The following is a 16,927-nucleotide window of genomic DNA, read 5'->3' as shown; positions in this document are numbered from 1 at the left end:
CACTAGATGCCAGTAGCACCCTCTCCCCACTTGTGACAACCAAAAATGTCTGCAGATATTGCCATAAGTCCCCTGGGTAACAAAATGTTCTCGGTTGAGAACCACTAGTCTAGTATAAAATAAGGTTACTGAAAGCCAAAACTGGCATTTTAAGAATACAAGTAATTAATATGAACTCAGTCTATGTAGGACAGGATGATTATACATGTCATTAACAAATTAAGAACTATAATTATTTTATTTAAAACAATATTAATTCTTTGCTGTTAATCTGTTTAGAATGTGCCACTGTGTCCATGTGTGTATTGTATCAGCATGAAGTTTATTTTAATAAATTTGAAACCTCTAACAGCCATGATTTTCTACTAGTCAGTGATCTTTATTTTTCTTTCCACCAATAATTTAGATATTCTCTCTCAGTAACTCTAAAGGCAGGATGATAGCAAGAGTGCCTGCTGTAACAGAATAACCTTTCTCATGCTTTTTAAACTGTCTTTCTGGCAATATTAAAAAATATTAAAAAAAATCACCAGATGGTCCTTTCTGGTGATGACAAGCGTGATACTCCGATAACTACCATGTGGGTTTGCTAGTTGGAGATGAAGATGCTCATGCCATGTTCCCTAAGACTCCTGAGCTCAGTTTTTACCTGCATGGACTCCTAAGGGTAAATCAGTCCCCTACATTAAAGGGAAAGACTGAACTATTTTCTCAATCTCCTAAGAAAAATTTTGTTTAAAACAAGGAGCCAAAGAACTGACCAACTGTTTTGTTTATTTAAAGGAAAAGCCATTGTTCTGAATCATGTGATTTTTAACTTAAAAACAAAAAACAAACAACCTCTTAACATGCTACTGTATGTTCCATGTTCCATAAACAAAGAAAGCAAAATGGCCAAGTAGAGGTGTACAGGGCAAGATAGTACCTCAGCCTGGGCCAAGCAGGGATTCAAGTAATTAATTTTTTGCAGCCCAGTGGCGGAGAGTTTCTTACTCAGGTTGCTAAAGGGAGAATGTCACAACAGAACTGACATTACTCCCTTCTCCAAAGCAACAAGGCATCTTGAAAGCTCAACTTCTTGGTGAAGTTTTATGGTTGGTGGCAGGATTTAGTTCACCCATATGAAAACTCTTCATAGGAAAACCGCCCCTCAACAGTCATACTGGGAAACTTCAGCCAACACGTAATCAAATTCACTTTTGGGAGAAATCCATCCCAAAAATTCTGCAGTGGGAGGAGAGGTAGGTACATTTACCCAGCCCATATTCACTGCTTTCTTCCTTGTCTGAATGAAATGGTAGTTGAAGAGAAGCTCTCCTACATTCATCTTCTATGTCAGGAAAGATGAGCAGAGGCAAAAACAAGGTCCTATCCTTCACAGATTGATTTTGGTTCCGGCATAGTGTGAGCCATAAGCATCCTGTTCCCACTATATGCACTCTGGGATCAGACAGAGCTACTCTTCCAGCAGTCAGCACCCATGCTCATGTCCGTCTTTCACTTAAATCTCCTTGGTTTAGTAACTGTAAGAGATTAAAAACAAATCCAGAGTAGGTTACCACTGAATAATAAGAAAAATAGGTCATACTAAAATGAAAGGTTTACAATTAGGTTTACAATTAGAAGTGAGGAATGTACTGCAGGGTGAGTCAGGGATATCTATTTCCAAAGCAGGAGACATGCATAAACTAACAGCTCTCATTTATATACTGGCCTTGGGACAGCACTTGGGCCACTTTATGATGCTGGCATTTCCACTAGGGCAATAAAAATATCCTGAGTCTATAAGCCAAACTGCTGTTCGTGTAATCACATCCTCACTAGTCAGTGATGGAGGAATCTGTAACTCACAGGGAAATCAGAAATGGTGGAACCAAAAACTTTTATCAGTCTGTGTTAGCTGAAGGCTCAAGGAGAAGTAAAAGGAATGGAAGGCTACTCTCAGTGAGTTCTCTATGAGAGAAAAAAATATAAATAAAAAAAAATTCAGGGGTTCCCTGGGCTTAAAAAAAACTTTTCCTGTGATGAGGCAAGACAAGCCTGAGACTCTCCAACAGGGTGGTAGCTACCATGGACATTCTACTTTACACTCAGGGTTCCTGCTGAAAGGTGGTTTTGCATACTAATTGATGAAATTTGGTTCCAATTTATTATGAAAAGAAAATGAGATGGGAATAATACAGTGTAAACAATAAAAAATGATGTAGGTTAAAATCTCATCTGATAAATTCTTGTGCTGAGATGTATTTACTTGGTGATCTTAATTTAGATGAAGGTAATTTATATAGTAGAATTTAATGATACAGACTTTTTAAAAATTTAAAGAAACATTTAAAACTTAAACCACAGATTTCATCTGATGCTGTGTAGTAAAGATGTAAGAATGGAATGTTTTTAATCTAGACCAAGATCCAGATGTTTGCACTCAAACTTAGCAATGGCACTCTATGAGAACTGCTAAAAGAATGTGTCATTTCTGTTTTCCTCCTTGTTTTATTTGGGAAATATTCTATGGTACAGTCAAAGCTACCTGGCAATCACTTATATTGGTTCCTGAGTTTAAGAATGTGAACTCGGTGTGGCTATGAAACCGTATTTGGGATGACCTTCAGTCCACAGGAGATCCAAAAGCCCCAGAGTTTCAGCTGGGCCTGCACAGTGAGTCCTCTGATTCTCAGAAGACCAGCCACACTGAGGGGAAATCAGAACTGTCCAGTCTGAGCCATATGAGAGAGAGTCACCTTGCAGTTTTTCATGTATTTTCCATAATATTTTCTGATACTTGATTTTTCGTTCTCTGATATTCTTAATAAGTTATTTTTATTTTTAGAGCGTATTTATAGGAGTCCAAATAGAAGTGCATCAGCAGATTCTTACAGGTCTGACCTACAATGCCTGGTGATCTTTAAACAACAATAATGGGCATGTGGCATCTTCAGGGTTGCTACTGCCTTCTCCTTCTCTGGCATCTGAGAAACCCTAAGGAATCAACATTCCTCACCCACTGAAGGAATGGTCTGTTAGTACCTAGACCCTGGATGAGGAAACAAAGCCTGGAGCCTTCAGTGGCTTAGAGTTTGAAAAAAGTGAAGGTACTGGAGGATGTAATAAGCCTACCTTGAGAAGGAAAAGGAGGAGATGAGCAGTGGAAATGCCTTGGTAAGAGGAAGATAATAATGGTAATAGTAAAGGAAACACAAAAGGAGTGAGGCTGAGAGAGGCTGTATTTGTAAATACACAGGGACCCATGAGGAAGAAGTGATAGTGCAGGATTTTCAGCTACATCTAAGGGCAGCACTTTGCTCTCTGGGTTGTTAAATATTTTTTCTATTAAATGTCTGAGGCCCTTTGTATCCTTCTAGGGTGAAGACCAAGTTTTCTTTTGTTTATTTTTTCTTAGGTAGCCTGTGTTACTGTGTCTGCCTGAGGCTGTGAGTGAGCATCACCTAGACAAGGACACTCTAAAGCCAATTCTAGGTTCAAGAGAATAAATGCACTATTACTGGACTTTCTGCATACACAAACCTGACAACGTCATACCCCGTTTAAAACCAGGCAGTGGCTCCCCAAATGCCCCAGGATTAAGTCACATCCTGTAAGGCCCTTCAAGAGAGGGACCAGCTTGTCCTTCCTGCTCTCATTTTCCCATTCCACACCCATCTCTCCATTCCATGTCCATCACACTCAACCCTTTGTGATTCCACAGTCGTGCCCTGCTCCCTCTTAACTTCTGCCTTTGTATACACCGCTACCTATATGCTGGTTAAATTTCTTCCAGTTCCTCCCACTTCTCCATCAGGATGATCGCTAGTCATCCCTCAGGTCCCAAGTTAAACTCTAAAACTTATTCCCTGATTTCCCCCAAGACTAGCATTACTGCCTGTATAAAAATTGCCAGTTTATTAATCTGTTGCCCTTCTCCAGGGGCACCATTTACATAGTTATAAAAGGTAGAAGTTAGTTAGTCCTAACTCTGACTGTAAGCTCTTTGAGGCAGAGATTGTATTTTATTTACTACTGTATAACTAGTACCCAGGAGGGTGCCTTGCACACATCAGGTACATAATGTCTGTTGAATGAATTAAGTTTTCTTTTAATATACATTTTTATTAAAGTATAGTTAGTTTACAATGTTGTGTCAATTTCTGGTGTACAGCACAGTACTTCAGTCATCTAGGAATATACATGTATTTGTTTTCATTGAATTAAGTTTTTATAAATCTGGCATTTATTTGGAGTAACATGGAGTGCTTCAATAAAAAAAGGTATTTAGCAGTCTGAGAGAGAAAATCTCCAAGATTTCAAATATAAAAAAAGAAAATGCTGAGTGTTGTGGATTGGTTTGTCAGGATAATTTGTACTAGGTACAAAGAGAGGGGGATGATTTTTCTGAACTATTTCAGAGCAACCCAATAGTTAATGAAAGTATTTCTTTTATAGAAAAATCAGTTAATAAAAGCATGTGGGTAAGAGAATTAGGATATCACCATTTGCAAGCCCTAATGAAAAAACAGATCTAGGCCATGATTAGTAACAGTTGTCAAAACTTTAACATAACCCACTTGTCAACCCTGAGATCAGTAAGACACATCATGTGTCTCCTGATGGGATGTAGTAGGAAGAGTACCACCCATGAAATACTCTTGCCAAGGGTTAAAAACAATCATGAATCTAATCAAGCCTCTAAATGTAACCACCGGTTTTTAGGAAATCTGTGGGTAGAGAAATATATCAAATAAAAAAGGAGTTAATCGGCCAAAAACCAGAATATGGGAAATTCTACAAGACAAATAGCCTAATTCCTTAAATAGATAGCCACTGAAAAAAGAGGGGGAGGACTATTAGCGATAAAGAGAATTATTAACCAAATGCAATGTATAGACCTTGTTTGAATCCTAATTCAAACCAACCAACCATACAAAGATACTTTTGAGAAAAAAATGAAAAGGCAAGGTATTAGAGGATATCAATCAGTAAATTATTGTTAATATTGTTGGGTGTGATACAACTATAGTTATGAAAAAATCTTTAGCTGTTAGAGGTACATATTGAAATATTTACAGATGAAATTTTATGTCTGTTATTTGATTTAAAATACTCCAGCATAAACAAAACAGCAACAAAAACAGTAGGAGGGAAGATACAAGAGTAATAGAGAGTTAATTGTTGACGATGGGTGACAGGTACATGGGTCCATTATACTATTCTCTTTCTCACTAAATATGCTCTTTGAAAACTTCCATAATAAAGATTTTTAAACAGATAAATGAAGAGGGCTAAAAATAAAGGCAAAGCACTTAGAGAAGGCAACATAGGAAAGAACCAATGATACCAATAACAAAAACTTTCAATATAACAAGCAAGAGTGAGACAGAGTGTCACAATGATGAATACAAGGACAGGTCCTGGTAGACACATTAACATGCACACCCAGAGCCTTTTGATCCTGGGTATCCTCAGGAATATTACAGAAAAATTGAGAATATTCAATATAGGACGCAGAGTCATTTCAATGCTATAGTCAGCCACAGCTAACTGTGGTCTGAAGGTTATAATGAAAGGAAAAGGGAAAAGACAGGAGTGCACCCTGAAAGATACTATAATACTGAAAGGATCCAGGCTACACAGGTTTTTGGCAAAAGCCTATGCCTAAGAAACAAGCACGTGATGAAGTCATCTGTCTCCGTGATGTGGGCCAATGAAATATCCTAAGATTTTAGAAGCCTGACTGGTTTTCATTCTGTTTTCTGGGTCAGAGCCAAAACCATAGGGTTAGGAGTGCTCAGAATCAACCTAAAGCCCTCTTAGATTTAAATGATGTTTCTTATTCAACAACAAGCAAGTAAACACATTCCTATACGCTCAGTTGGTTCAGCCCGATATCTCCCAGATACATGACCCTAGTAAAATGAATGATAATTATTAATGATTTTGTCACTACCTTCTTACTCAAGGAGCACTCTACTCTGTCTCAAGATGTTATTTTCTTTATAAAGCAGCATCCTCATCGCAAGGGAGGCAGAGAGCAGTAGGAGCTGATCTCACTTAATTAAGGCATGTGTATAAAGGAAATTAGAGTTGAGGGTCCCAGCTGTGACTGATCAAGCTCCCAGTTCAGGAGACTCTAACACTAGGGCTCCTTTCAAAGCTGGACTCATGCTTAGCTTAAGGGAAGATATTCTAGTCAAAGTTTCCAGGAAAGGGAAATTGGAGAATTTTCTTCAGCGCCTCTAAACTAGATTCTCAATCATTCTCCACATTAATCTCCACAGAAACAAAGTAACAGCAACAGACAGATTTACCTCCTGTGGATTTACGGCAGTTAGGACAGAAACCTCATATGACTGCCTCCCTGACTGCATGGTCACCAAGTGATGTGTCACATCAGGCACTGAAGACAGGGGACGTGGGGATCCTTCAGCAAGCACCTCTGAAACAGCAGAAAAATGTTTCAATGCAAAGTGAATCCAGATATACCTACGTGAATTACCAAGTCTCTCATTAAGAACACTAAAAACTGTTCCCCAAAAAACCAAATCCCACGTTCCTGTATTTCTTTCAAATAAATTTTTGACTAATAATCATTATCAGTGAATTTGGAAAGTATTGCAAAACTGGTATGAGAAGAAAAGGCAAAAACTTTTGATATAAGAGTTGCCCATTTTTCAATATACCAATTTAAGTAATACGGCTTTAGCACTATCCACTGGATTAAAATCGCACATGAAACAGGTCAAAAGCTTCTTAGGCAGGCAAATGAGGGAACCAGAGCCAATGCTAAAAGCAGTCACCAGTGATACAAAGAGTGCAATACGTGCAGGTCAAGACCTTAAACTTGGCTTTAAAGTTCCTAGTCACTATCCTTTCCTCCTTTTTTCCTTATGGCTAAGTAGCTCCATGCAATTTCTGTGCCTCGGGCTTCAGTTATCTGCTAGTACCATTTATGAAACAGAGGAGGCTTATTGTGGAAGCACACTCTGGGCCTCGTGGGCTCTACATATTAGTTACAAAAACAAGGCCATTCCACCCAAAACTGACTGAGTGGGATATAAGTAACTAAAACATAGGACCTCAGACTTATTAAGTGTTCATCAGTGGGATCACCAGGAAAATTTTCTGGAAATAGTTCACACATATACCACTTAGCTCTCAAAGAGTATCTTCTAAGGGGCTTTCTAGCTTACGCTGCCCTTCCAGACTATACCACATAACAATGTCGGCTTATGTACTATCTCCTACTCTCTAGATGCCATTCCCCACATGTAAGCTTTGACCTCTCAGCTAGATTTTAAGGCCCCTGTCCTCTACTTTTATCTTTCCCATGGTGCCAGGTACACAGTAGGCACTGAATAAATGCATGCTGACCTCACCTGTTAAGTTTTTCAGAGAAGAGGGCCTGGCCTGTGTAACTTGGGTGAAATTTCTATACCAGAGAGGAGCAACTGTTTCCTAGAGAGCCCTTTCTTTTCTCCAGAAGATATGGCTTTTGAAGGTATGGAGAAATTGCCTTAATTCTCCTCTGTAAAACCTGGTTATGTTCTGTATAAATGTTTTAAAAGTTAAGTTCTTCCATAACTGCAATAGGAAAGATAGAAATAGTTGGGCTAGGATGCTAGGATTACGGATAATTTTCTTAAATTTTTTTTCTCTTTATTTTTTTGTTACATTTTCAATGAAAAAAAAATTTTTTTTTTTACAGATTCACTAACCCACCCCAGAGACAAAGAACACAAATGCTACTCAATCATACTACTGCTACTCACAAGAAATGAAATTAATTAAAACCTCCATTTCAGAGACAATACCATTTCTTAGTCCCTGGTTGCAGTCCATTTTCCCCAAATAAAGGAGAATTGAGAGTCTTACCATCATCTACTCCTAGGATAGAATTGGTATTTGGTAGGTTCAAGGGCTCTCCACCAAGGCTGGGCTGGGAATTCATAGACACCAGGTTTTTACTGGTTACTGAAGCCTCTTCAAGCAAACTACTGCCCATTAGTGGCTCAGCTGCACAGAGAATAGGATGTGAAAGACATACAGCAGTCAAGGCTATGCCTGGTCCCCGTTTTCCTTCACAGGAAGCTGGCTTTTTCTTTCAGAACTCGAAGTTAACCTGTATCTTGGATGCCACCTCCTATTTCACTTACTTTTGGAAAGCAAAAATAAACCTAGAAGGGAGAGTTGAGCCTCATGGATAAATATCCTTGCTTGTGATCAGCATCTGGATAATTAACATATGAAATGGGATGGATGCATCCTTAGAAAGGAGTATTTGAAATAGAATAACTGATTAAGGAAAGATGGGAAAGGAATAATAAAAATGTATTAAGTTAGGGTAAAAAAAAGGAGTCATGAAAGTAAAAAACTTCCTTGTCATACAAAAATCTTAATCACGGTGATACTCAAATGCTGGTTCATAGATCAGCACTAGTTACCATCAAACTTACTAGGAGAACTTTTAAAACTATAGACTCTGGATTTTGCTCCCAAGTAATCTCCTTTATTGGCTGTTTTGCTCAGCAGGATGGGGTGGTGGGGGTGGGAGGGTGGTGGACAAGCAATACAAAATACATGTTTTAAAGCTTGCAAACGATTTTACTGTACAGCTACATTTGGAAACCACTAGTCGGTTACATGAGACCAGTCTCTCTACCCAAAAGACAGAAAATTTCCCTATCAGACAGGCCAGTTAATTGGCTTTTGAACCCCCAAAATATAGTCCTCCACTCCACCCTCTTCTCCTTACCAGTTTGTTCCTGCTCTTGACTCCCAGCTGCTCCCATCTGCAAGTGATGCTTTCTCATGTGCACATTCCTGCTCCCACTTTGAGAGAAGGTCTTCCCACAGACTTGACACTGATGAGGCTTCTCTCCTGAAACATGCACCAGGTTAAGACAGGGTAACCAAAAAGACAGGGTACATTTCTGACAGCAAGAGAATGGATTCAAGCCCTACATGAAGAAGCCCAGAGGATGCTAAACTAAACATTAAGAGGCTGGTCCTTCTCCCATTCTGCAACTCCCCTCAGCCTCTCTCTCAACTTTCAGCACACGGGAGAAGGCCAGAAGAGTACACCAAGAAGGCTTAGAACACTCACTACTCCCAGCCTCCAGTTCTTTCCAGACCCACTGTAGTGCTGCTTTCACAAAACAATCTCTTTGGTATAAGATAATGGCAGCCACACAGAATACTGACTTACCTTTTCAGATAGTTTTCCATGACCTCTAGGACATGTACTATCCTCAAGGATTCCAACACTGGATTCCAATCCTGCCACAACTCTCAGTCTTCAACATTCGCACTGGTGGTTCTTTTATACAATGATCTGAACTATCCCCTAAGTCCTGAAGTCTGAAACCCTCAATCTCCATTCCACCTACTTAGACAGCCACACCCAAAGGAGGGTAAAAAATGCATGCCTACAGGGGATTAGTAGGTAGCAAAAATTAGGTGAAATGGCCAGAAAATTCACAGAAGAGGCAAAATCTACAGAGACAGAAAGCTGGCCAATGACTGTCTGGATCTGGGTGGGAGGAGGAACTGACAGCAAAGGGGCACAAAGGACCTTTGTGGTGTGACACAAGTGTTCTAAAACTGGATTGTGGTGATGACTGTCCATTTCTACATACTTTCTAAAAATCACTGATGTGTATACTTACAATGGGTGAATTTTAAAGTATATGCATTATAGGTCCAAAAGCTGTTGAAAAATAACTGCAATCAATTGAAATACAGTGAATATACAGAAATCCATGAATTCAATACAATACTGAGAGGAAAAAAGCAATGAAAATGCCACTTATCTGACACTACTAGAAGTAACCAGAACACAGTATCTTATTCTGAAAACACAACTGAAAGAATTACACATTTATCTTGCCTTTCCTGTGCAAATTACCAAACAGCCCTAGTGAGACTCATTATAGAGAAGAATTCCAGTTAATGAATGTGGATGAATAACAGAATCAGAAAAATCACCATTTCACAGTTCTAATGAAATAATGAATTCAGGCATCATTCAGAGATGAAACCATAAGGCAAAAGGTTGCTAGGGAACTTTACAATGGTGTTCAAGGGTATTACCACCTGAACCAACAGATCAGTTTTGACAACCAAACACCGTGTACCTCCTACTGTGACGTTAAATGAAACACATACAACCACCTATAACATATCATTGTCAAAAGCGGAGGCTTTTAGGGCTTACTTCTATTTATAGGAAATATAGGGGAACAAGTTAAATGACCTGAAATATGGGATGAACTACAGTACCTGGCTGACTCTGTTGTGCAGTAAGTCTACAGCATGAAAAAAAAATTTAAGTGTAGACAGATCTAGATTCAAGAAGACTTACTAACAAATACAACAACAGGACCCTGTTGGATCCTGATTTAAATAAACCCACTTGAACAGACATTTCTGAGTCAACTGGAAAGAATTTAAACATAGACCAGGTCTGAGATAAAGCCAAGGAGTTATTGTTAATTTTGACAGGTACGATAATAGTATTATTATTACGTAAAAAAAGCATTTTTTTCCTCTACTTTTACTACATTTGACATAATTTTACATAGTAAAATAAAGAAAACAGAAACACTCTACAAGCCAAGCAAAACACACTGGGAAGTCCACATCTAATCCACAGGCTATCAGTTTGTCACTTCTGCTTAGAATCGCCATCACAAAAAAAAAAAAGTTGCTCCACCCTAGGATCTCAGCTCTGAAATTCCTCATCCCTGACTGATTACACCTCTCCAACTCCCTTGCTCCCACAGAACTGCTTTGCTGTCTTCATCATAAATAACTTCCAGTTCCTTCTCTCTGTTCCTCCCTTTCTGGTTTCCCTTTGCTTTCCATGGCTAGCCACTTGAACAATTACCTGATTCCATTCTAGAATCTCTCCACTTTGAGTTCACCCCTGCCTTGGCAAGTCTCTGCTCTAAATAACCTCCATGGGCCATATCTGAAGTAACTTATAAAGCACCCACAGTAGTGCCAAATAAATTTGTTAATCTCCTCAAAAAAAGGTCTGGATTAGAAAGCAGTTCAATGGCTCAGTTGAAAATAATAACAATTAGATTCCACCCTCCCTCACTATACAACCCTTTGAATACAAGTACCAAGGGCCTTGATTTCTGATTCTGTCATGATGAGGAGGAAACTTTACAATGAACAGTTTCTTTCTTTTTAGATTTCTTTATACCACTATCCTAACCTTTTACTCCTTTGGCTCTCCACCTTCCCTGAAATTTATGAATGGAACAGGTTCTAGTACCTGAGTGAACCACCAAATGTTTTCGAAGGCTAGAATATTCAGCAAAGGAACGGCCACATCCTTGGGCTTCACAGAGGAAAGGCTTCTCTCCTAGAGACAGAAAATGAGATAAAAAGTCAGTCTTCTGATGAATTAACTATCATTCTCTTTTCCCATCAATCTTTTCCTGTTTCCAATGGCTTACTCTGATTTCTTGAATTCATGCTACGTAATTTCAACCAGGGTATCTAGCAGGTGTCACGTCTCAGTGATCGCCTAGTACACAGCCCTCCAGACAGCCCTGCTCTTTTCTTTAGAGTGGCTGCCTCTGAGCATCGTATTTCCTTCTCTCTCCTGACTAAGTGCTGAGCCCCAGCTACACTGAACTACCTTCTGCAGTGATCTCATCCCTTTGGGGGATATCAAGATTAACACCGCATATGCTCTTAGGATTTTTACATCACTTCTCTTTAAGATTCAGTTTCTAGATTCATTTAAAGTACAGGGGCGTGGGTATAGCTCAGTGCCTAGCATGCGCGAGGTCCTGGGTTTGATTTCCAGTACCTCCATTAAAATAAACAAATGAAAATCTAATTACCTCCCCCAACAACAACAAAATAATAAAAGTGCAGATTTTTAGAAGTTATAAAATAGATATTACATAGTTCCATTTTATAAAGCAAACAAAAACAGGTGTTTAGTCAGAAGCAGGCAGAAAAAAAATCTGTAACAATGTGTTAACAGTAGTTATATCCGGACAGTGGTATTAAGGATGATTCATTTTCTTTTTTGTGTTTTTCTGTAATTTGGATTTTCTACAGTATTACTTTGTTATTTTAAAAATCAAAGATGCATGGTAAAAACTGAATAAGGCCTGTAGACTGACAGTACTGGTGACTTTTCAATTTTGATGTTGTACTATGACTACGCAAGACGGCACTTTGTGGGGAAGCTGGGTAAAGCACATACAGAACTCTCTGTACTCTTTTTGCAACTTCTCATGAGTCCATAATTATTACAAAATAAAAAGTGAAAAAAATCAGACATGAAGTTCCTATCTTCCAAGGGTCACAATGTAGTAAAAGATAAATGTATTCATAAGTAACTTTAATACAAATTCCTGTACAAAAAAAAGTGGCATTTAAAAAGGGGAGGAATTATTATTGCGATAATTTTTAAAAGAAGCTGAATTTAAGCTGAATTTACAAGATGACAAGGAAAGGAAATTTCAGGCACAAGACTAATATGAGCACAGCCTTGAAACTGAGAGTGCCAAGAGCAAGTTCAGAAAATGACAACTGTGAAATAATAAGTATGCATTTTGGTCTCTGTCTGTGGTTCTTGACACAGGAAACCCTAGTAAATCCTAGTAAATAGGGATGCTAGGAGAATTTTTTTTGTTCTAACATTTGCTCTTAGATACCAGTTCCTGATACAAAGCTCTTAAAACTTTTGTAATTTTTTAAGTGATAAGAGCAATAGGATCATCTTTTGTTCCGGTATTTGGTCTTGGACCATGATTTCTGACAGAGTTCCTAAACCCCTTGGAATTTCCTAGGTGACAGCAGTGTCTTTTGCTCTAATGAGGTGACTCTTGCTGGGCTCCTCGATGGGGGCTGGCCACCAGAATGCCAAATCAGGATTAGAAGCTTGGGGAAAAAAAAAAAAAAAGCAGCAGCAGCTTGGGATTTTCAGCTCTACCCCTCATTCTCCAGAGAGGAGAGAGGGGCTGGAAATCGAGTTAATGATCAATCATGTCTATGTGATGAAACCCTTATAAAAATCCCCAAAGTACAGGGTTCAGAGAGCTCCTGGATTGGTGAATACGTACACGTGCCGGTAGAGTGGCACACCTCAACTCCACAGGGACAGAAGCTCCTGCACTTGTGCCTCTTCCAAATGTCACCCTATGTATCTCTTCGCCTGGCTGTTCATCTGTATCCTTTATCACATAATAAACTAGTAAACAGTAAGCTTTTCCCTGAGTTCTGTGAGCTGTTCTAGGAAATAATCAAATCCAAAAGGGAGGGTTGTGGGAACCTCCAGTTGGTAGCCAAGTCAGACAGAAGCTGTGTATTACTTGGAGACCTGCTATTACAACTGGCATCTGAAGTGGGTGGCAGTATTGTGGACTGAGTTCTTAACCTTGGGATCTGATGCTATCTCCAGACAGTGTCAGAACTGAGTTACACTGGAGACACCCAGCTGGTGCTGCAGAGAATTGCGTGGTGTCGGGAAAAACACATCTGGTGTCAGAACTGTTATGAGTGTCATAGTGTGAGAGAGTAAAACAGAAACAAGAAATTCGGCAAGTAAGGTGGGCATGGTGACGACACGGGAGCTGGGCCTTGAAGGAGGGAGCAGCACAGCTCTAGATGATACTGTTCTTTCAGACTGTACCACACAGTCTAATGTTTCTGATTTTCCAGTGGTCTGTAACTTTTGAAAGCATATCTGTATACTCACACTGACTAGGCACTCAAAAAGTTACCAAATGAATGAACAATATACTCATGTACATGACAGAATAAATGTTAGGAAAACAGAAAATTCCAGTTAATAAACAAGGTTAAATGTTTAGCAAGATGAACTTGAGAATCTTAGAAAAAGGGGCTTTCCAAAAATATGCATCAGAATCTAGCGGCATGAACCTCTGCATCAAGCTGACTTTCTATTTGGAAACAGAGAGGATGCTGATTTTGTTGAGATAAAAGGACATAGAAGAAGAGGAGGTTCAAGAGGCAATGCTGCATAATAGTTAAGAGCACAAGCCAGTTAACCCTGACTTCAAATCTTGGCACTACCACTTATTAGTATGGGAAAGATATTTAATCTGAGAATCAGCTTTTTATCTATAAAATTAATGTAATACAACCGCAAAAGATTACTTTGAGGATTAAATGAAATAATACAGGTTAAATATATTAAGCATAGTGCCTGGCACACAGTAAGTCCTCACAGGAAGCCACTAAAATTGGCAGTAAAACTGAATTACTATTGTTACTACTAATAAAGATGTGAGGTCAGTTTTGACACGAGATAAAATGAGTTGTAGACATTTGAAAATAAAATCCTTAGAAGAGCTCTGGAGTCATATCAGAATTAACATCCCAGCTCTAATTTGACACAACATTGTAAAATGATTACAAATCAATAAAAAAAGTTTAAAAAAAAAATCCCAGCTCTGCCATTTCCTAGCAGCATAATGTTGGGCAAGTTACTGAACTCTCTAATCTTTGTTTCTCTGTCAATAAACACAGTATCTAAAGGAGAAAGATATCTTGAAGATTAAATGAAAAACAATGTACATGTGCTTGGCACATATCAAATTACCTCAATAAATGCTAACTTTTACTATTATATTAATATTGAGGTTCAGATCTGTGAGGCATCCAGGAAAAAATGATTAAATTGACGCCTAGATTGCAATGAGACAGCACACTGGGTAAAATCGGAGAAACCTGAAATTCTGAAATTGGTCAACAATTAGGAGATTAACAAGGGAGAGAGAGAGCAAGAGTCAGAATGAAGAGAGAAAATGACATCATACTCTGAATAAAAGAAAGCATTTGAAAAAGATTGTTCAGTTTTATCAAATGCTACAAAGATAATGAGCAGCACAAAAATGAAGAGGTTACTGAATTTAATAAGGCATAGTGACCTCTACTACTTTCCTTATCTATTCAGATATGTGGTTTTCCTATTCTCTTATTCAAACTGCTCTCTTGGACCAATACAATTTACTCTTTAAAGAAAGAGCTGAGAACAGAGCTATTCTGCTCTAAAACACATCCAGTGGTAATGTCAATCTAGAAGTAATCATACGGACATGCCTGAAACAAATGTGCTTCTGCTTAGGTTTCACTTTTTAAATGCCATTTAATTGTACTTTCTGTCATTTTAGCAATGCATGAATAAACAAAGAAGAGAAAGAAAAAGTGGCAAGAAAGTGGGGAAGAATAATTATATATCCTAAGGTAGTAGTCTGGGTTCAGTGATTAAGCTCCAGCAAGAAACTTAGCACAGCTCTGCCCAGTGGCTTGGAAAGTCACCTTTAAACTTTTAGATTAAGAAGTCAGGTATCTTTACTTTGCTCCTTTAATATTAATATGTTGTTTGACCCAGAACAAGTGACTTACCCATTCTGTTTCTCAGGTTGTGAGGCTCTAACAAGAAAGTAAACTCTTAAGCCAGGAATTAATCTTAGTTTTTGTATTTCCCCTCACCTTACCCCATTTAGTGCCTGAAACAGGGTCTGTGCGGTTTGTATGAGTCAATAAATGTTAATGACTAAAATTACAACTGTGCAATGTTCAAAAATCTCTAGAAAGACTCATTTTTGTCTGTATCTCATCATATCATTGTTATCAGAGGTCTTATATTCCTTTCCTAGAGGCAGAAATCAACACTGTCCAACACAGAGGTGACAAATGTTATTGGAAGAACTGAAAAGTGCCATGAGGCATTTGAAGAAAGCAAATTCCATCTTCAGAGTTCTAGGAACAACCCCAACCTTCAAGTCTAGTCACACCTCAGAGCCTTTCCTAAGGACAGCCAGCAAGCGCTGAACCAAGCAGTAGACTGCCTGCAGGAATGCTGGGGTTGCACACACCTGTGTGGATGCGCAGGTGGTTCTTCAGGTTTCCGGCTGTAGTGAACTGCTTACCACAGCTGGACTCAGGGCACATAAAGGGCTTCTCTCCATTGTGGGTCCTCATGTGCACCTTCAGCCTCTGCAGTACATAGAAGCTTTTCCCACAACCTTCTGCAGGGCAGATGAAGGAGCGGTCATTTCTGGGAAAAAAAAAAAAAGAAAAAAAAAAAAAAAGAATCACATATGCAACAATACCTGAAAATGCTCTCTACTAGAGAGGACAAGTCAAATCTCCTATTAGTATCAAGACAGACAACAAATACCAAACTGGATGTAACAGAATCACTTGAACTTTGTTAAAATTACAGATGCCCCACTTCTTGAAATGCTGATTTCATAGGTTTAGCATGGAGTCTAAGCTTATGTATTTTTTTTTAAGTTCTCCAAGAAATTATGCTTTATAAAGAGGTTTGAGAACTCTTGCTTTAAGACATTTAGGTGCCAGATGTCTTATTAAGTATTTGTCAAGAATGGGGTAAATGACATAATGCAAATGTTTTCTATTAAAGAACAAAAACATCTTAACCACAAGTGATCTGGAGCCCCTGCTTTCTTTTAATTTGTCAAGTTAGGGGACAAGTTCCTCTGGAAGCATTAATGTTCCTGAGCTCCAAGTATGGAATCTAGGATTTGCTCACCGATGAGTTTTGAGGTGATACTTAAAGTGAGCTGGCCACACAAATGTCCGGTCACAACCTTCAACTGTGCACTTGAGCTTCTTCTCCACTTGAGGAAGGGGCCCAGAATCTTTGGGTTGCCCATCACCAGAACCAAGGTGGACATTTTCTCCTGTAACAGAGTCACATATTTGTAATCTAGGGAAAGATTCCACTCAGATACTTTGGTTCAAACAATAAAGACACTCATTAATCAGATATCTATCTTCATCTTACCCAGGTCTCTTTGTATCCATTTAACAACAGAAGTGAGAGTGCTCCACACCCCCATCTTCTTACTCCAGAGAACTACCAAAAGCCACCTTGCTTTGTTTCACAAGACTACGACTCTTTGGCAAGTGT

General features: G+C 38.8%; 1 protein-coding gene across 4 annotated transcripts in view; it reads right to left on the bottom strand.

Annotated features, from left to right (window-relative positions):
* Positions 1-754: 754 nt before the first annotated feature.
* ZNF410 (zinc finger protein 410) overlaps positions 755-16,927 on the bottom strand; it is a 33,414-nt gene continuing 17,241 nt past the window's right edge. Inside the window, exons 6-12 of one of the 4 annotated variants that reach the window (XM_006206055.3) lie at positions 16,547-16,697; positions 15,867-16,048; positions 11,276-11,365; positions 8,747-8,872; positions 7,867-8,007; positions 6,303-6,430; positions 755-1,523 (exon numbers count right to left, since the gene is read on the bottom strand). In XM_006206055.3, the coding sequence (XP_006206117.1) occupies positions 1,485-1,523; positions 6,303-6,430; positions 7,867-8,007; positions 8,747-8,872; positions 11,276-11,365; positions 15,867-16,048; positions 16,547-16,697 (857 nt within the window). In that variant the 3' untranslated portion in view covers positions 755-1,484. Of the gene's footprint in view, positions 1,524-6,302; positions 6,431-7,370; positions 7,576-7,866; positions 8,008-8,746; positions 8,873-11,275; positions 11,366-15,866; positions 16,049-16,546; positions 16,698-16,927 lie in introns of those variants that run through there. The other 3 variants (XM_072963397.1, XR_004190431.2, XM_072963398.1) reach the window with 3 other exon arrangements.

Source organism: Vicugna pacos, chromosome 6 (assembly GCF_048564905.1).
Source record: "Vicugna pacos chromosome 6, VicPac4, whole genome shotgun sequence".
Lineage (NCBI taxonomy): Eukaryota > Metazoa > Chordata > Mammalia > Artiodactyla > Camelidae > Vicugna > Vicugna pacos.
Note: the sequence above shows the minus strand (reverse complement) of the source record. Positions and strands in the feature narration are given on the sequence as shown.